At 38.6% G+C, this 20281-nt stretch overlaps 1 protein-coding gene and 2 non-coding genes across 6 annotated transcripts; all 3 read right to left on the minus strand.

Annotated features, from left to right (window-relative positions):
• Positions 1 to 277: 277 nt before the first annotated feature.
• Positions 278 to 349, minus strand: Trnaq-uug (transfer RNA glutamine (anticodon UUG)). Its single transcript has one exon. It is a non-coding gene; the product is annotated as a tRNA-Gln (tRNA).
• A 7885-nt stretch (positions 350 to 8234) lies between these two features.
• Positions 8235 to 8306, minus strand: Trnaq-cug (transfer RNA glutamine (anticodon CUG)). The gene has a single exon. It is a non-coding gene; the product is annotated as a tRNA-Gln (tRNA).
• Positions 8307 to 12132: 3826 nt separating this feature from the next.
• On the minus strand, positions 12133 to 20045 carry LOC145479182 (uncharacterized). 4 transcript variants are annotated; one of them, XM_081457461.1, is made up of 6 exons: positions 19458 to 20045; positions 18973 to 19017; positions 16801 to 16911; positions 16233 to 16628; positions 15692 to 15937; positions 12133 to 13067 (listed from the first exon to the last, which is right to left on the minus strand). In XM_081457461.1, the coding sequence occupies exons 2-6, from the start codon at positions 19010 to 19012 to the stop codon at positions 12847 to 12849; spliced, it is 1014 nt and encodes a 337-aa protein (XP_081313587.1). In that variant the 5' UTR covers positions 19013 to 19017; positions 19458 to 20045; the 3' UTR covers positions 12133 to 12846. The 4 variants fall into 4 exon arrangements, with proteins under 4 accessions (XP_081313587.1, XP_081313588.1, XP_081313589.1 ...); XM_081457462.1 differs by having other exon boundaries at positions 18973 to 19013; positions 19243 to 20045; XM_081457463.1 differs by lacking the exon at positions 19458 to 20045 and adding an exon at positions 19167 to 19225.
• Positions 20046 to 20281: the final 236 nt, after the last annotated feature.

The raw sequence follows: 20281 nt of genomic DNA on the forward strand, positions 1-20281 counted from the left end.
GGCATTTCAAAATTATACTTTCAGTGAAAACATGGGATTCTCTCAGGTTTTTATCAATATCAATATCGTATTATTTCATTGTTCTGGCGCCATATATTGAATAGTTGAAGTGAAAGTAGGTCCGTTAAATATATATATAAAAAAAAAAAAATTGCCCGATCGATCCTAGGTAGTTACTCCGAATACTTTCCTTGCCCTTTTTTAAAAATTCGAATTAGTACTGCAGAAAGCCTGGCACCAAAAAAAAAAGAAAGAAAGAAAAAAGATATCAATTGAAAGGTCCCACCGAGATTCGAACTCGGATCGCTGGATTCAAAGTCCAGAGTGCTAACCATTACACCATGGGACCACAAGTGAAGGAGAGGGGTACAAAACCAGATTTAATCAAAACCACCAGTTATGAGAGGTTTTGATGTTTAAATATTTATTTATCTTGAGTTATGGAGTTGTACAAACTTGAGATAATGTCTACTATTTCCCTCATTTTCCCATGTCACTTTTTGTGTTTTGCAGCGTCTTAGGCCTTTGGAATTATGGTTAGTGAGTGACGGGAATATTGCTCACGCACCACAGGTCCAACGCCAATCGTTTTCTTGGTAAGGCCATTTAAAAAGGAGTATAACTGAGTGATTTATTGAAAGTAAACTGCGATGAATGGACACGTAGGCTAGATCTAGGCAACATCCTAGATCGATCTAGTGGCTGCCATCTTTGTAACTCATAAATTTAATTTCTCTTACAGGACTTTCTGTATATTATTTTCAGATAGTTCTAGTTAGGTGTCCCCTATTAGCAGTGGGGATTCTCCACTGCTAGATGTGATTGACACGATAATGAAGTCATTATTATCATCATCATCATCATCATTATTATCATTATTATTATTATTATTATTATATCTTACTCGCTAAAGGTCATTATCATTATTATCGTGATCGTCAGGATGAGGGTAGCTCACAAAATACGAACTGCTGATACTCCTGGGTTCAAACCATTTACTATCATCATCATCATCATCATCATCATCATCATCATCATTATCATCATCACCGTCATCGTCCGTGTATGTTCGCTGCCTCCCTGAACTGCCATATCTTTTGTTGCTGCCAACTCCGCTCAGAATTCAAAACCCACCCCGTTTCTTTGGTCTGCCTACCAGCTTTGGATAACAGGGTGGCGAACGGTAAATGGAAGACTTTACGAGAAGACGAGACTAGCGTTTTTCTGTGCGAGCCCGAGACATTTTGAGTTTTTAAATTGCGAGACCGAAGCTTCAAAGCATTTTAAATGCGAGTGCGATATGTTCTGATTAAAGGGCGCGATCCATTCAACCAAAATTTCCGGAAAATTCGATCTAAAACTGAATGGATCGGTTCGGTCCAACCGGAAAAGTTTCGAAAAAGCCGGTCCATCTTCCCAGGTTGACCACCTTCCTCCGTTGGACCGGTCCGATATGATCGAAAATTGACCATCCATTTGACTATTCCGACCCATTCTCAGTCCCAGCACCTCGCTGTTCTGTACTTTCTGTCTTCAACGTGGAGAAAAACACTTACAAATGCAGCATGTCAGCGGATTTATCGGTGTTATTCGTACATTCATGGGTAGTCACAACACAGTGCAGGTACGTAGCTGAGCTAACTGTGTGTTTTGGCTATTAATGAAGTGGTGTTTGAACTGAAACGGCAAATATCTGGGAACGATTTCCTCAAAATAACCCATTATGCGGCATAAATTTCTGCGCATGAAACAGCTCGCACATTATCATTGATAAAGTCGAAATCGCTATTTAACTTTAACTCCTGCATCCTCCATTTTAAATAAGAATGCGAAGCCCTTTTTGCGAATGGAATGGAACGAGACCGTCCATTCGCCATCAAGAAATTTTACAGCCTCAGCCCCGAAATTTTGGTCGAATAGATCGCCATAAGACGCTCAGACGCCAGTTTTACAAACAAACAAATAAAATTGGAACTTCGAGACTTTCTTATTGGTCTTTCAAAAAATCGAGACTCTGAGACAGCTTTGGTGAAAAAATCGAGGCTGCGAGATCTCTGCCACCCTCAGTCCGCAGTCCGCAGTCCGCAGTCCGCAGTCCGCAGTCCGCAGTCCGCAGTCCGCAGTCCGCAGTCCGCAGTCCGCAGGCCGCAGTCCACAGGCCGCAGTCCGCAGGCCGCAGTCCGCAGTCCGCAGTCCGCAAGCCGCAGGCCGCAGTCCGTGGACCGTGCTGTTAAGCAAAACCATTCCAAGTCCTACCGAGATCACTGGGGGCTATCATACATACTCCCAGACTACATATTAAAAATCCCAGTAACGAATTATTGTTTAGCAGTTGCAAGGCCCAGATTGTGCGTAGTATTGATCAAGGCGAAAATAAATGAGTCTATTGGAATATTACGATTCGTTTAAAGAAGCAGTAGTTGAGAAATTCTAATTCATAGCTCGCAGGCAGGGGCGGGGCAGAAGACTCCTGAAATTGGAGTATCTGGATCATCCACCAAAAAGTGACGTCACATCCGGTTTAAACTGTGCCGCGCAGCTCGTTTCACAAAGCGAAAAAATGGCGTTTCGATTGGCGAAGATTTTCCTCTATTTGCAAACCATCACGTTCGTGTCCTTTCATACTGAGGATAGAAGGATGTTGCAGGCACATTTCTTCGACTTTTTAAGTAAAACGTTCGGCAAAACAGCACAGTTTAGTATTTTTTTGAAGGAAAATAACGGAGAGCCTTCTGTCATCGAATCGCGGATTTTACACATTTGCAAAACTGGTGTTGTTCCGACTTTTGGTTCTTATTGTTCGTGATTCGGTTATAACACTAAGTGCAATAGCCTATAATGTTAACAACAACCTGGATGAAGTATTGCTGGCCATAGTTTGCACTGTGCACTACGGGAACATGTTTAACAGAAGTCGTTTTTTTCTAAAAGTGAACACAGTTGAAGCTTTGTATCCACGAGTGTGTGGTGGAAAATCGTATACGCAAGGTTAGTATCCTATTTCCGTATCTCTTGTTGAATACTTTTTTTTTCTGTGTAAAAAATAATCTATATTGAGAGCTAGAGTTCATTGTAAATGCGTGTTTTGGGATATCAGATTTCCCAGAAAAGATCAACAAAGGGGTAAAGCAGTCCAGATGAGTAGAACTAATTTCCTTCAGTCATCCAATGGTTAATTGTACATTCCTCCGTATTGTCTGAACTGCAATACTGGCTTGGGGATCAACTTCTTTGGGCAGTTCAAAAAGGGGGGGGGGGGGGGTTGGCCTGTTTAGGGTTAGCTCCAATGGTATGGTATATCCTTACCTCTTAACTTTACCCCTGCTTTTGACAGGTACCCACTTCTGCCGTGACCCGGTGGGGGGGGGGGGGGTCTACTCCCTTACATGCACTATATAGGTATGTGTGCCTCAAAGGGTATGGTTTTTCAGCCGTTTTGGTCATAAATAAAGTATGGATTTTGGCCACTTTGGTCTTAAATAGGGTATGGGTTTTGTAGTCTAGTCTTGAATTGGGTAATGTTGTTTAGAAGAAGCTACTTTTTCATCATTATTGATGACCATAAACAAAAGGCCTTCAAAAATTATGTTTAGGGCAACTGTGTCAGTGGCAACGGTTGTAAATAGGTTGTCAAATAAGCAGTTTCTTCACAACACATTTTAAGATGATAAATAGCCATAAAAATGACATTTTTATCTCTGAGATCATTTTCAAGATTAAAAAAAGTTATTTTTATATATTATAACTTTTTTTAATCTTGAAAATGATCTCAGAGATAAAAATGTCATTTTTATGGCTATTTATCATCTTAAAATGTGTTGTGAAGAAACTGCTTATTAGGAAAATATAAATGTTCAACGAAAAAAATGAACAGAAAAAAACAACAAACTATTCTTTCAGAGGAGCTCCTATATTTTATAATTTTTGTAAACCTTTTATAGAATGTAACTTTTGGATAGGTTGCACTTCACTGTAAAGGAAGAAATCACACCAGAGAGGCTTTGTATCTTTATTATGATTTGCATTATCAGTAAAAAGAATCACATTTGGACAGGTCCACTGGCACTCTTACATGTATGTTAAAGATGGGAAAAGCAGGTTCAGCATCATCTAAATCAAGGGATTGTATGTCAGTGTGGGGTGTATATGCCAGGAGGTAACCACTTAAGAAAATACAAACATAAATGACAGTCACTAAAATTAAACAACAACTGAGAACTTTTAGAGACGCCCATCAGTCACAAAAAGACCAGCAACCGGATCTTTTTCAGTTTAACAAATTGACGTCAGTTTTTCATGCATCTGTCTTGAACATTACTGATCATGAATTTGGTCATAACATGGATCCACGGGGCGATAGCATACACTCAAACACTCATCTGCAAACACAGGAAAAACTGACACCAATTTGTTTTTTTTTAAATAACAAATTCATTGCCAAATTGTATGCTCTTGCTCATTGACACATCTCTTAAATTGTAAATTTATGTGCCTACAGATCTGCTTATTGACGATGAAAATTAGCCAATGAGTGCACAACAATTTCTACAGTTATCGTAAAAAGTATCATTTTCGTTAGCAATGATTATTTTGTTAGTAAGGGTTTCAGAGGAAAAGTCCAGTGTGAAAATGTTATCTCAACAGAAAAAGTAATTTAGTTTAACAAGAGGAATTCAGAAGAACACTGATTAAGAAGAGAAATAAAGTGCCTCTCTTGTTTGTATTTCTCTTGTGGGTATTTGCTCATTTACCACCTAAGAAAAACAAGATATAATGTATAATTTTTACCTCTGCTGTAAATTTTTCAAACCAGTTTGTTTTCACTTTCAGAGTGGTTCTTGAAAAGAATCACAAGCACACCACCCACCCCCTAAGTCCCTATTCCTACCCTACAACAGTACAGCCAGGATCCCATATCAACCCCCCAACATAACTTACCATGGTACTCTCATACTACAATACCATCTTTTTTTTATTTTGTACAGACAGACCTAGATTCAAACATCAGATCTCTGACCTTTTGGTCCACTTCATCTCCACTAGACAATGAGAGCAATCATTGCAAATTTATTTATATTTGTTGGTCTAATTTATTATTGTTCTCAGATTCCCCCTTCTCCTTTGATGACATTAAATTGGTTTAAAAAAATAAACAAGTGTAAACAAATTAAAGCAGAGGTAGAAATTGAGCCATAAAATTACTATAATTTTGGCATGAGGATATTAAAATAACTATACTATTAACATCCATCTATTGTAAAGACAGTGTATTACTACTTAAATTGAACTTCAATGTCAGAGACAAAAACCTAAAAACACCTAAACACAGGTCAGTGAGGACATTGCCAGTTGTGCTTTTGCCAACAACCACTCTGCCTCAAAAATATAGAAGATAATAACAAAAGTAATAGCAAAGCCAACCTCTGTCAATGCAATAACCACATCAAATTCCCCTCCAAAATTCTCTTCAACTCAACGCTTTAACATGCTTCTCTCATTTAACTTTTACTGCTTGAGTCAGAATTTGTAGGTGTATCACATAGAATTCCACAAAAGATTAAAAATACTGTTAACCTTTTGCAAATATCTGCATCAGTTTCAAAGATGTTTAAGTTTGAAAAATGTGTAAAATATGCAAATTAGGTTACCGATGATGTCATACACTCAATCCAATATTACATCAAGTGGGCAGGTTTATAGTTCTACTGGAAACACACCTATGGCTATTAAAATTTAAAGCAAAAATATCAATTTACAGAGAAGAGAAAATTAACTCGGCAAAACCCACTGTGATTGAATGACTGAGGGAAACTCAAACAAAGAGGGATATTTGCACATTTGATTATTCAATAATCAATAATTGAATAATCATGCAGGGTCAACTTCAGCCAAATGCATGGGGAATTAATGGCAAAAAATCACTTTAAGATCAAACCAAGCTAGAACTTTCAGCCCACCCACAATGGAGCAATCACAACTGACCTTTGTGAATTATTTGATACATGCATATGAGACCCATTTTTCCTTTTTTCTTTACGAGATGGAAGGTAGATGCCATTTAAACATTGATCAAATAATGAACAAAGGTCCTGTTGCTACAGAGCTACATTGTATCCCTACCAGATTAACAAAAGATGAGGTGTTGAAAATAGATCTTTGGAAGAACGTAAAAAAGCTGTGTAAACAACCACCAGCGGCCTGTGTTCTCACACCATCTCTCGTTGAGTTAATTTGATAAAGAACATAACTTTAAAATCTCAAAATAGTTGAATTTAACTAATTATGAAGTCCTACAAGTATGAGAATTTCAGATTGTATGATTGCACCCAAGTATGAAGTTTGATAGAGAAACAATGGTAAATCATACAATTCTACTTAACAATATTATTGGATTCCGAGCTCAAGATTCCCATCAGGTAATAATACGGTTGATACAGCCTCAAACTATCACCTCAAAGAAGCCTTGACCTCATAGTCCAATTGTTGAATAGAAAGAGAGAAGATGTTCTCTATTTCATTATTAATAGATAATAATTTACAGGTTAAAGCTAATTACAAGATAAAATCTGAATTCTGTCCAGCATTTATTTATGAACCACTCTACAGTACCCGGGAGGGGGTACTACCAGAAAAAATTGGTGGGGGTGTGCGGCCTGCTTCCCAAAACCTATTGATCACCAAAATCTGCGATTTTCCCTACCCTCTTTATGACCAGATAAAAAATTTGACAACCTGTTTACAACCGTTGCCGCTGACACAGTTGCCCTAAACATAATTTTTGAAGGCCTTCTGTTTATGGTCTTATCAATAATGATGAAAAAGTAGCTTCTTCTAAACAACATTACCCAATTCAAGACTAGACTACAAAACCCATACCCTATTTAAGACCAAAGTGGCCAAAATCCATACTTTATTTATGACCAAAACGGCTGAAAAACCATACCCTTTGAGGCACACATACCTATATAGTGCATATAAGGGAGTAGCCCCCGCCCCCAGGTCACAGCAGAAGTGGGTACCTGTCAAAAGCAGGGGTAAAGTTAAGAGGTAAGGATATACCATACCATTGGGAGCTAACCCTAAACAGGCCAACCCCCTCTTTTTGAACTGCCCAAAGAAGTTGATCCCCAAGCCAGTATTGCAGTTCAGACAATACAGAGGAATGTACAATTAACCATTGGATGACTGAAGGAAATTAGTTCTACTCATCTGGACTGCTTCACCCTTTGTTGATCTTTTCTGGGAAATCTGATATCCCTAAAACACGCATTTACAATGAACTCTAGCTCTCAATATAGATTATTTCTTACAGAGAAAAAAAGTATTCAACAAGAGATACGGAAATAGGACACTAACCTTGCGTATACGATTTTCCACCACACACTCGTGGATACAAAGCTTCAACTGTGTTCACTTTTAGAAGAAAACGACTTCTGTTAAACATGTTCCCGTAGTGCACAGTGCAAACTATGGCCAGCAATACTTCATCCAGGTTGTTGTTAACATTATAGGCTATTGCACTTAGTGTTATAACCGAATCACGAACAATAAGAACCAAAAGTCGGAACAACACCAGTTTTGCAAACGTGTAAAATCCGCCATTCGATGACAGAAGGCTCTCCGTTATTTTCCTTCAAAAAAATACTAAACTATACTGTTTTGCCGAAAGTTTTGCTTAAAAAGTCGAAGAAATGTGCCTGCAACATCCTTCTATCCTCAGTATGAAAGGACACGAACGTGATGGTTTGCAAATAGAGGAAAATCTTCCCCAATCGAAACGCCATTTTTTCGCTTTGTGAAACGAGCTGCGCGGCACAGTTTAAACCGGATGTGACGTCAGTTTTTGGTGGATGATCCAGATAAGCGAATATTTCAGGAGTCTTCTGCCCCGCCCCTGGCTGTCAGGTATAAACTCAAACTAAAAGGGTCTTCTTCGAATACAAAAAGGTCTGACGAACTGAATTTTTCCAGGTATTTGAATCTTCAATAAACGAAAATCTAGGTCTCTGAAAAAAATTTTTTCCTACTTACCCAAACTTGAGGTAGACTGCAATAGGTTGCAACCGAGGTTCCTCTCATCGACCGCAACATAAACAGCGGTGGAAAGCTAACAGTAAAAATATTTACAAGTGAAAATATTATTTCACCTTAGTTTTATTAGTTTTAATGTTGTAAGATCTCGAAATGGTGAAAAAAAACACGACGAAGGGAAAAGAAAAGGAAAAAGAAAAAGAAGGTCCCACCGAGATTTGAACTCGGATCGCTGGATTCAGAGTCCAGAGTGCTAACCATTACACCATGGGACCATCACATGTACAACCCTTGAAAAATTAACTTATCTAAATAATATACTATCTAATTAAAATGGTCGGCGGTGATACTTTCTTTGGTTTCCGTAGCATTATCAAGCGAGGCTAAATTACAGTACTTTCACAATAAGCTTATTCTTCATCTTACAATCTTTAGAGTTGCGTGTTCTCTTCCTGAAACAGACGTTACGTTCACCGGCTCGCTAATTACGCTTTTATACATCGCTAGTGACAAAAGCTTTACACGGCTTAACACCTAGGCAAATTTCTCCTCGAAAGCATCACAACTCTAAAAACACATTTGAGGACAAAGTCAAGTTCAGTATTTGATAGAACAAGGTCGAATTAATTATGGATGCTACAACTACTTCGCAAATTACTCGCAACTCGAATAGGTGACCTTCGTCATCAAATCTCGTTCGCGACACTTCCGTCCACAACTGCACTAACACGAAGAAAACATCGTCGCAAGGGAATGTTTTTATTCCATGAAAACGCTCCCAAAGGTGCTGAGAGAGCTTTTAGTGATGAATAAAACAGGAATATACTGACAAACTGACAAACTCCAATCCGCCATGTTGTTCCGTCATGTTTAGCTAAAACCGCTGACCAACCCAGGCATACATAGATAGATGTGGACGCAAAAGTCAACAGAACAACGAGTGACAACGAAATGAGCTGCATTGGCACATTATTTTACGCTTTTTTGCACTAATAGTGTCTCTGGTTACGCTAAAATTGATTTTCTTTCACTTCGCTGCGTCATTTTACACCGCCCGAGGCTAAGTTGGGGTCTGAGTGTTTAGACAGGAAAGTTTGACTCAACAGTGGTAGAACTTTGAACAGTGGATTCGTCAGTTTGTTGTAAAGGACAGCCGCTATATTGTACTTGGCCCTTTCCAACGAATAAAAGCTAACCGCAAGCGAACATGAGTAAAACTAGCCCCAAACAACCAGTACATTTGCCGATCGCCGTTTGGCGTTCTGCTAATGCTCCAGCCGGTTTTGACAGGTGTTCAGATACGTCTGTTTCCGCAAACTTCTTCCAATGTGGAACGTAGACGCCTAATTTTCTGGACTATACTATTCGGTAGCTGACTGGTGTCATATAAGATGCACCCTCAGTCAAATCATATGAACGATAATTGCTGTTCTGTAAATACTAACGTTAAAAAAATTTAAATGGTGATCCGGGTGGGATTTGAACCCACGACCTTCCCCTAACAAGTCCGCTGCTCTACCAGTTGATCTTACATGTATTTAAATAAAGTCTACGAGTCCTCAGCTTCTACGTTCGCTATGAATGATCAACTGAAAAGTTTGAAGTGTAAATGGAGGAGCACTTAGCAAATGATCAAGGGCTAGGTTTATTGGCTCAGTTGAGTTGCGGACAGAAATACGTGAACGCGGGCTGAGCGTGTTGCTAGCAGGAAAAAGATCATATGTAAATTTTCTTCTGCTTTGAAAACAAACCTTTTGAAAGTGCTTCTTTGTTAACAATTTTTTATGATTGCGGCGTGATTGAAGGAAGTTTTGCGCGGACTAAAATGTCCTTGAGTAGTTTTTCTTTCTTGTAAGATACAATCGGTGGCTGGTTAAAGACATGTGCACGTCTAGGCTGCCGTTGAATGATATGCCAATGTTTCACGAGAATCATTCCGTGTGGCCGGGTTATAAGCGGTAACAAACGGTAAAATTTCTTTTGCCTTCTTTGTTTTGTTACGAAGAGCTTCTGTTCTGTCTGAGAACTGAACTTCAGTGAAGATTTTATGGGATAGCCTCTGTTACAGAGTCTTTGCACAAAATCTCGTTTGTATTTATTAAAATTCTCTTTGACTGAGTTGGTTCTTAAAAGACGTAATGCTTCTCCTTTGATAAAACCCTTTTTAGTATTGAACGGGTGGCAGGATGAGAAGTGCGTATACTGAAAACTTTCAGTGGACTTGAAGTGGGTTTGTGAATCGAGAATTTTAAGAGTTGAAAGGCGAGGTCCTTTGAATACCTCTTTGTCGAGAAAAACAGCGCGTTCGGATGACATTTCACAAGTAAATTGAATCGTAGGGTGGAACGAGTTAGCGAAGTTAACAAAAATGGAAACTTTTCCCATTGGAATGTTCCACAAAGAAAATATGTCATCGATAAACCTCTTCCAAACAAAGGGTTTCAGTTGGCTAGCCGCTAGCAGTCGTTTTTCAAGGTCCGACATGAAAATAACGGAGAAAGTGACCGCCATTTTAGTTCCCATAGCAATGCTGTGAGTTTGTACGAAGTGTTTGTCATTAAACTTAAAGGAGTTTTCTTCAAGTATGAGCCGCATTAGTTTCCGTAAATCTTACACGCAAGGGGTAAATATGCAAGGATGTTTGACGCCATTCTTATTCCAGGGCATTCAGTTACTAGCTTTAGAGGCGTCAAGCCTAAGGCGAGAGTCGACGAGTGGCACTGGTGAGTAGGGTTAAGACTCCAGTGTGGTCTCCAGGAAAGACTGGTGCGAATAACTCGTTCAGTCACTCTGCCTTGATTGTTGCCTCCATGCAAAATAAATTCTCATTGCTTTTTTGTTTCGTTTCTTCAGAAACGAGAAGGTGTTTTTGTAGCTTCAGTGGAAAACTATTTATTTTTGAAATAGCACCTCGTTATCTTTTTCGCTATACAATATCTTTCTTCACTAAATGTGTAAGAAACACAGAATAACATCATGAGCAGAGGTCACTGGGCTTGGTGACTTCTCGCTGACGTCTTTGACCTTTACCTTTTGGGGACTAAAGAACGTAAGGTTAGTTCGAATGACCATGCATTGTAATGAGCGGAATATGGCCATTTAATTTTACGAAAGTCATTTTGAACCTCTAATGCTGGCAGCATCAAGGGATGGTAAGAAAAGGTGAGTATGTTACCAAGACTCCGGTTGCGGTCGCACAACTGTTTCATCTGACTTCATTAAGCCTGGTAAGGTCATTTCCAGATGATTTTTATCCACAAACTTGTTTTATAAATCTCTTTTTTAAAAAAAAAAATCTATAAATAGTTATAACAATTAGTATGATTATCTCCAGTTGCAGTGTCATATTAAATGAAGAAATTATTTAATTTTGAACAGTATTGCCACGCATTCTGTAGGTGAAAAGCAAGCTTTTTAGGTGTTTTGCACCTGCCGTTAGAACAAACGTTTCGAATAAAAAATTAGCCTTCATTCTAGAGGCCTTAATGGTAAAGCCTGACATGATTTGTTTAGCTTTATTTGGTAAGTTTGATTTGTCCAATGTTACATTGTCTACAACGCTTTAATTTTCTTTATAAGAACAACCGGAACAGAATACAAAATACAGCCAAAACCTTCCTTATGTACGTATACATTCCTTAGAGGTTTCACAACCGTCAAAGCGTCGTGTTTTCAGCTTTCCATCCCTAGACCAAGTCTAAGTTCGTGGTTAAGGTTCCAGAGAAAGTGGAATAGGAAACGCGAAGCCACTCTTTCTACCATACTTGCTCACACACTCACCAAGACGATTCAAAAAAATTAATTTTCAAATGACCTCTACGCTGTCGGAACTTTCATTGGTTTTCACAGCATGAAGGATCATAAATCAGTTTCGTAGCATTAAGTAGAGGCTACGTGTGACACCAGTCACGGGAAAAACTATATCAATGTAAAGATGATGTATTATATAGAGGAACTAACTATTTACAGCTCCCACTAGATGGGATCTGTTAGCCCATCCAGCGCAGGCCATGGGAAATAAAGTCAACACATTGTTTTGGGGCTGACTGGTAAGTACTGAAATATTGGGAGTCCAAAGTCTTAAATTTAAGAAAAAGGACAACACACTCGATAACATAATACTGCCCAGTTTATTCCCTAATTGTTTGTTATCCAAACATTTCTTTTCAAGTTGAAAACATAGTTTCCACTCGTCTGCTTCTAGCTTTGTACTTACATCAAGACAGGAATATCAAAGATTTAATAGTATCATATCAAACCAGAGAGATAATCAATAACAATATAAAATCACAACTTACTTTACACGAGATCTGTACATTAATTTCTAATCATGATAACTACTGATTTGCTGTTTACATTGCCTTCATAGTGGACGGATAAAGAGTGGAATTGTCCAGTAAAGTTCCATACATAAATCTCGAGCTCTTCATCTTGTACCCATTCTGGCTGAGACGCTGGTCCTATCTCTCTCGTAAATTTCACAACATTTGTTGACGTCACTTAATTAACCTACCAATCTTGTTTTGAGCAAGTAAATGTATAACTAGCGATGACGTGAAATGACACAAAAAGCGTCATAATTGCAAAACGTTTTTAAATGTTACTTTCCATGTCTTAAACCTATCTCATATCCCCTCAAAAAAAGATTAATTCGCCAAAGGATCTATAAAGCAACCTGGCCTATCTTACAAGTTGTTTGGTTTACCACTAACCGTACAGTTGAAAAAGAAAGATATTCCATTTCTAACCAACAATTTATCTAGCATCGAGCTTGTTTGCATAAGTGACGTCAAACAATAGTATTTTAATGTTATTTTACAGCACGTTGACGCTGCGTGATCCTCTCACGGACGATCTCTTCAGAACTGCTTCCTCCACCGATTCTTCCTGAGGAAACTTGAATTTGTTGTTGGGACCTTTTCCACGGTTGCCAAATTCCGAGTCCTTATTCTGGTCTCTAAAAGGAAGCTTCTTGGTAGTGGCAGTGGCGGGAGGTGGGGTCGCGGTGGGTGCGCTAGTGGGGCCGGCGGCCGCATCTGTTAAAAACAAGGTCACTTACATTAATAAGAAACAAAGACGAGGAAACGGGTGCTGTGTCAGTTTCAGAGAAACAAATCTGTAATTAATCCGTTCTTCGTACTTTTCATTTAAATTAATGCTTGTAGGTTGTAGATAATATAACAGTATATGATAGACCGAGATTTACGTTGTTATTATATCTGAACAAAAAAAAAAGATAGGGTTAGGGTTTACATTGAACTTAACAGTAGACCAACACAGGTGTACTCCTTACAAAGCTTAGTACCTGCGCTTAATGTAAAAAAAACCGTGACCAAAGTAGGTCACCTATTTTTCTGGTCTTTTCAGCAATTACTGTTGCTAAAGTTATCACTAGGTTATCAGTACAGACGTTTGGCTGTGACGGTTGTTATAAAGAGAGAGCCACATACAAGCAGCAAACGAAATAACTAAATGAGCATGAACCAATAAGAATACAGAATAAAAAATAGTGTCCATGGGGAAAAAGAGACGTGTTTGTGCCGAGAAGTAGAAAGAAGAAGGAATGAACCAGATATTAGTCCGGTAAGGGTTTATCCCACCAGCTGAGTCTATCATTAACTAGAAATTGACTAGAATATGCTGCAATGCTTAAAGGAAAATAATTGAAGAACTATGTTACTGCCAAACTCTGATTTTCTCTATATATTATGATCCTTTCGGGTCTAGAGTCCGAAAAAAAAAGCCTGACTCAAATACTCCTCTTTCCGATTTTCTTTTTTATAATTTTGCAATTAAACTGTTACCAAACCATACTATTTGCCTTCGCACCAAAGGTGAATAGAATTTAACTGGTTCAAGCAATCAATTTTCCATCAATGCAACATTCTATATTATTTTCTTGTATTCTGAAGAGTTAGTGTTTTGTTCGTTTGTTTTTTGTTTGTTTTGTTCAGTCTAAATATGACTAAGGCAAATCAAGTTGTGTGTTCAGAGCTTTAACCGTGCATGAAATGCAAGCCCACGAAGTTTCACACTTTTCGAAAATTCTGCTCTCAGTTATGTAGTAGTTATCATACAGCTCAAATGAATTTCGATTGTATTCAGTTGAAGTATTAAACTGATTTTTGATAATAATTGGTTTCGAGTATTGACTTGGACAGCAAATTTTATGATTCTAAAGCCGAGCGTAATCAAGGATGAGATCACGTGCTTCATCAAGAAAATAAGAAAAATGAAAGGTCTGTGTACAGTCAACTCAGCCAGAAGGATTTCCCTACCACGAATTAGCATTCCCCTTGGTTTAGTGCAAACACGTGCCCTGTTTATAAACTTATCCTAACTTGAATGATTGAATATTTAATAATATGTCAATAAAGACTACAGGCTAAAGTAACACTGCCCAGGTTTATTTCCATGCAAGTTGTTTTTGATTCTAAGATTTCTTTCAAAATTGAAAGTATAGGTTTTACTTGTTCCCTTCTGAATACTTACATAAAGTCTGATCCCCAATTAACAAGCGTCAAACAAAATCGTCAACAACAATTATAAATACAGGCTTAATATACAAGCAAATTGTTCATTCAGCTTTAAATCATTACAGCTTTTCATTTGCTGCTTGGATAATTGCCAAGGAAGAGACGGTGAAATCTCCATTACATTTCCTTGAAGGAGTCCTTTCATTTTGGTGCCCGTTAGTGCAAAGTTAGTTCTATTCCGTTTGCTGAATACTAAACAATTGTTGACGTCACTAAGTTATCCCACCGATTTACTTGACGAATTATTACAAAACAAATTACTGCAGGTAAAAACGAAAAAAATTTAATCACAAAGATTTTTGGTTTGTCTGAAGTGACAGAGGCAAGTGCTTTGGAATTGCTGCCATGTGTTATCTTACATTATTTTTTTTTAAGGCAGTCTTACTCCAAAACAAAACTAGTTGAAGACGCCAAACATTGCGGCAAAATAAACATGATGTATCCTACACCTGTCCTTAGACATTTTAAGGCAAACGGTTTTCAAAAGCAAAGAAGTCTTTTATTTTTGGAAAACAAGTGACGTCATATAATCGTATTGGCAACGTAGTTCTACAGTATAATGACGCTGCAAATCTCTAGAGCACTGCTTCCTCCACCGATTCTTCTTGGGGATGATTGAAGCCGTTCCTTGGACCATTTGCGATGTGTCCGAATAGCGCATCATCATTGGAAGGCATGTCTTGCAGGTTTATAGGTTGTTGGATTGGAAAGGGGCCGAGACTGTGACCTTTCAAACAAGACTCATTTAATACGTGCATACAGTTTAACTTCTACAGTCGAGGAACAAAAACTGTTTCTGGCAAGTCTTCGCTGAGACACTCAGAAAGTTTCTGATTTTTTTATCCAATCAAATAACAGCGCATGTATACTCGAGATCAAGTGCACCGAAAGTTTTCACGCCGAAACTGCAGGCCTCAGTGCAGTCTTGCCATCAGCTGTAACTTGTTCCACTCGACTTTCTAAGCGGTAATTATACTAACTTGAGAAAATGAAAGCCCTTCATTTCTGAATTAATAGTCCTGGCGCACATAGATAGACAGATAGATTGGTTTCGTACGTACCAGAATACGTAACTTTTTAAGCATTATATATGAGTCAAACATGGACTAAATGAGAAACAATACCTGGAAGACACATTTTAGCCAAAGCCTCGACCTCAGCCTTGTTCAGAGCATAGTTGTAGATCCTGAATTCATCGATGAATCCCATGAGGGGACGGCCAGCCTTGTGGTCGCCGATTCCAGCGCGTGACATCCAATCCCTCGACAGCAGTCCTCCACCGTTCGTCATGTTACGCAGCTCACCGTTGATGTATATCTTGGAATGGCCAGTGGCTGAATCATAGGTTCCTGCCAAGTGAGCCCATTGATCTAGAAAAGAACAGATAACAAATGAGGTAGAGGCAGTGTTACACCAAGGAGCTTGGCTCACAAGGGTCCATCCGATGCCATGTGCAACATAGAGACCCTGTTGATCATAATCTTGCTTTTTGCTCTAATTTGTGATACTTTGTTTTCTAGCTTCTAGACAAAAACCTCTATTTTGAGAATCCAAGGAGAGTGACAAGTCATATGGTTTGATTTGTCCTTTCCCGCATTAACATTGTACTAATAATTCTAGTGTTCACACTTTTCTAATTGACACTAGAATTACCATAATACTTACTGGGTTGGACTGGTTTTCCCTCAGCGGTGCAGCTGAAAATGATGTGCTGGGTTTCATTCCTGTGGAACCAACGCACGTTACCATAGTTGACCTCAAAATGGAACTGACCGCACTGGTGACTGATGCCAATGGTATCAAAGATAGAACGGCTACCTTCCACGTCCTTCAAGTTGATGAAAGCAGCTATCGTGACTCCCTCTCTGGGTTTGGCCTGAAAGGTGTCCCCGTGGAACAGAATATCACCACAGTAGGTATAAGCTGCATTTCCACATTTGCTTTGAGGAAAGTTCACAACGATGGCCCCGTCCTGCATGATGCCATTGTTAGCGTAGCCCGAAGAATCCTCAATTACGGCTCCTTTGGTGCCATTAAACTGCAAATGTTCTACGAGGCGCTCTTTCACAGCAAAGAAAAACGTTTTTGTCCCATTAGTAACTCATTCAAAGTAAACAGTATTGCTCTAGCTAGCAACTGAGCTAGTAAAATCACTGAGCATGCATGCCAATAGATAAGTCTTAATTTAGCCCGTGATAATCGGTAGGAATGAATGCAAAAGAAGTTTACTTACTGTCGATACCCATGTCATTTGAAGCTGGGTTGTCGCCCACCACCATTGGAATTCCTTGCTTTTTAGAAAGAAACTGGCCTGGTTTGGGATGCCGACATGAGGCCAGTGCACCTATGATGAAATGCATAATCAAAATGAACCACGAAAACATCACATTCAATTCTGGAACAAAGACTGTTGCTTGTAATCACACTCGTGAAGTTCCATAACTGTGTCCTTACTCATTTAGGCAAAATCGAGAACATCGGCTGAAGAGTTTGCAGTTCCTCAGTTTTTTCTCCAAGTGAGGAAGTTCTTGGAAAAAACGAGATCCCGGTTCAGCTTGCGTATTAAGGTGAAGACGGATAGTATCTAAGCAGTTCCTTCTCACTCCTGATTTTCTGATATTTTTCTTCCTTATGGCTTTTTCAGTGGTTTGAGATCGTGCAGTCAGTAAAAATCTGCCGTTGCTTCTAGTAAGGCCTGCAGACTTACCTCCTTCTTGTCAATTTTTACGAAAGGTACAGGACACAGGTGACAGGAAGAGGGGAAACTGGGAGAGACCAAATCAAAAGTTTTATGTTTTGCCATACTGCTGTTAACTTTTCTGCTTCTTTTATTTCAGGTTTTTTTGTGTATTATAAACTTGTCTGAAAAACTCAACAGACAGTCAGAATTCTTTACCAGTTGTTTCTTGGTGATACAATCGTGCCATTTAGTTAAATTTCAACGCTTACACAACGACTCCTTGAAAAGGTGTAATAAAAAGCTGACAAACATATCATAAGCACGTGATCAAGACCAGTGAAGGTCAGCAGTCTTGACCATTACATCACGGAGCGTGTTATTAGAAGCAGGTAACGGTATTGTTTAGAAAACATGAAATCACTCGCCAATGATTCTGGTTTGTTTACTGCAAATATCGTGTCTACTTGTGAATCCAGCAGTAAAATGTTACAAAAATAATTTCTCTGTTGTGAAAATAACCCCACTTTGAGGGAAGCTTTCTAATTGCTGCAAATAAAAATACGTCTACAATTTGTTTTTGTTTTTTTCAATGTCCAGAGAGCCAGCTAAAAGGAATCCTGTCAAGTATATATGATCCTCGTGGTTCAATTACTAACCCACTAAAATGCATCGAAATATTCTAAGAGATAAATTTTAAGCAATATCCTAGCATCTAAACTTCAAAATGGGTTGTAAAACTGTAAAATTGCAAGTTTTTAAGGAAAAAGTCTTTTCGGGGACGTACGAATTACGCGACGATAAAAAGTCACCCATGAGCCTCGAGTTAGTGAACATGATAATAAGTACTGGCATAGTCGTTCTTTTTGGCTGAATCGTAGCTGGAATGGAAATTCTAAGGCCAGACTTAAGTCAATTACGGTTCCGTAGGTTGATAATACCATCCTAAGTTATTTCGCTTAAGCCGGCTCCGAGGCTTCCAAAACAGAATACACCCGTTCGTAGCTCAAAGAACAATTACAAAGCCATTCTATGATATAAACAGTTTATGTTTTAGTTACGCCTCTAATGGAGGTTGTAAAGGAAAACAGGGAACGAGAGGAAACTTCTATCGCACGATCTTTAACGCTTACAACCTAATGAAATTCTTTGAACTCTGCGCAATGTGTAGGTATGTAGATTTCGTGAAAATTACGTCTTTTACTGCGATCTAAAAGTCCTTGAGGTGTATTTCAGGAAGAAAGCAAATAGTTTTTATAAATAATATTATTACAGTTAAGGAAAAGTATACAATATAAAGCCGCAAGGGGATTTGCTAAACAATGCTTTTATTAATTTATGCTCTATACCTACCATACTCTCATTAGCCAGAAATGATATCTTACCTCGTTGGGTCGATGGCTAAGAGTTTGTTAAACTATAAAATTTTGGAAAAGAATCTAGCTAAGTAAACCGATGAAACTAGAAATAAATAAATGCTAGATAAATACCATTGGCATTTCTTCCAGATTTCTATTCTCATGAACAAACCAAATTCCAAACATTAAGACGATAAAATGGTTACTCAATAGGTAACTGAGATTTGCGTGGTAAAACGTCTTCGTCTCAACAAACCTCTAGACCAGCATATGTTGTTATTTTATTACAAGATATTCATAACCGGAAATTTTGAAATGAGTGTGCCAATCTTCAAGGAATATAATCACAGTAAATCACCATATTACTTACCGCTTATGGTTAAGGCTAAAACGAAGACAAGTCTTTCCATCCTTCCTACAAAAAGAAAGAAATTTCAAAATTGTATCGATCAGACAGACAAATGTTTTGCCTTTTACAGGAAAACAAAACTTAATTACCAACGGGTGAAATACACGAACGGAAATCAAAATTGTTATGAAGAATTAACGTAAATATTGACTAACAATAGCCCGTCTGCGTTCGTCCTATAAACGCGGTATAAGCACGCTGCTCCGACGTATCGAATACAAGGGTTGATACCTGCCTTCGTACGATGTTTGGAGTGCGAGGGGTTAAGTACGATTTGCAGTTACGTCAGTTGAAAATCCTTGTTTCTATAACCACGAAGGTTTCCACAAAGAACAACACGGCTGCTTGTAACAGGTAGAAGACAGGTTGAAATCAAAACCTACCGCAAGTCATCTCGTGCGGAAATATACAACGACAGAACGCGGACAATCCCTACTGATTCTTACCTTGAAAAACAACCAAACCCCAAAAAAGTCCTTGTCGAACTTTGTCGGCTGATCCAAAATGGTTTTCAAGTTTCTGATTTCCTTATTTTGACGTGTCTTATCTGGGAGTCTTATTTAATCAACTACACATTCCAAACTCATGACCCCGGCATTCTCTCACTTACCTTGCATGAATATTTCAGAGCAAATGTCAAGAAAGGTGTCGTTTGCGGGAACGGGAAAATCTACTCGGAAAATCTCCACAAATAATGAAGAAAAGAGCAATTAAGTTTACGCAGCGAGTATTTAGCGACTTAAGTTTTGCTTTGCTATCTTTGGGGTATGTGTTGGCGGTAAGGTCAGAAATTATTCCCTGCAGGTTCAGCCACCCAGCAATTTTCTCACTGACTAACAAGGGGCGACAGATTGTTGACACCACCAGTCAAAATCCTCTTTATGAAGTATCTACCTTTGTTCTTTTTTTATTAAACCAATGAGAAACACTACAATGGCGGAACTGCGACTGTGCGGGTCTTACTAAAGCGTAGAAAAGAAAACAAACCGTTTGCATGACAAAAAAGAAAAAACGTGGTGCCTTAAGCTTTTCCTTTGATTTTTTGAACAGCAAAGACCAGCTACGACTATTAATTTTTCAAACGTTTTCCAATGTGTTTTTCTATTTCATTTCTTTCTTTTTACGCGCCTTCAGCAAAAAAATCTCTTGATTGCCTTATCTTGAACTCTAGAGTAGGCTACTGCGAATTTGCACAAAATCAACCAGCTACAAACGAAATCACTGATCGCTCAGTGACTCTAAACAGGTTGTTTACAATATGAGCAGGTAG

Source organism: Orbicella franksi, chromosome 2 (genome assembly GCF_964199315.1).
Source record: "Orbicella franksi chromosome 2, jaOrbFran1.1, whole genome shotgun sequence".
NCBI lineage: Eukaryota > Metazoa > Cnidaria > Anthozoa > Scleractinia > Merulinidae > Orbicella > Orbicella franksi.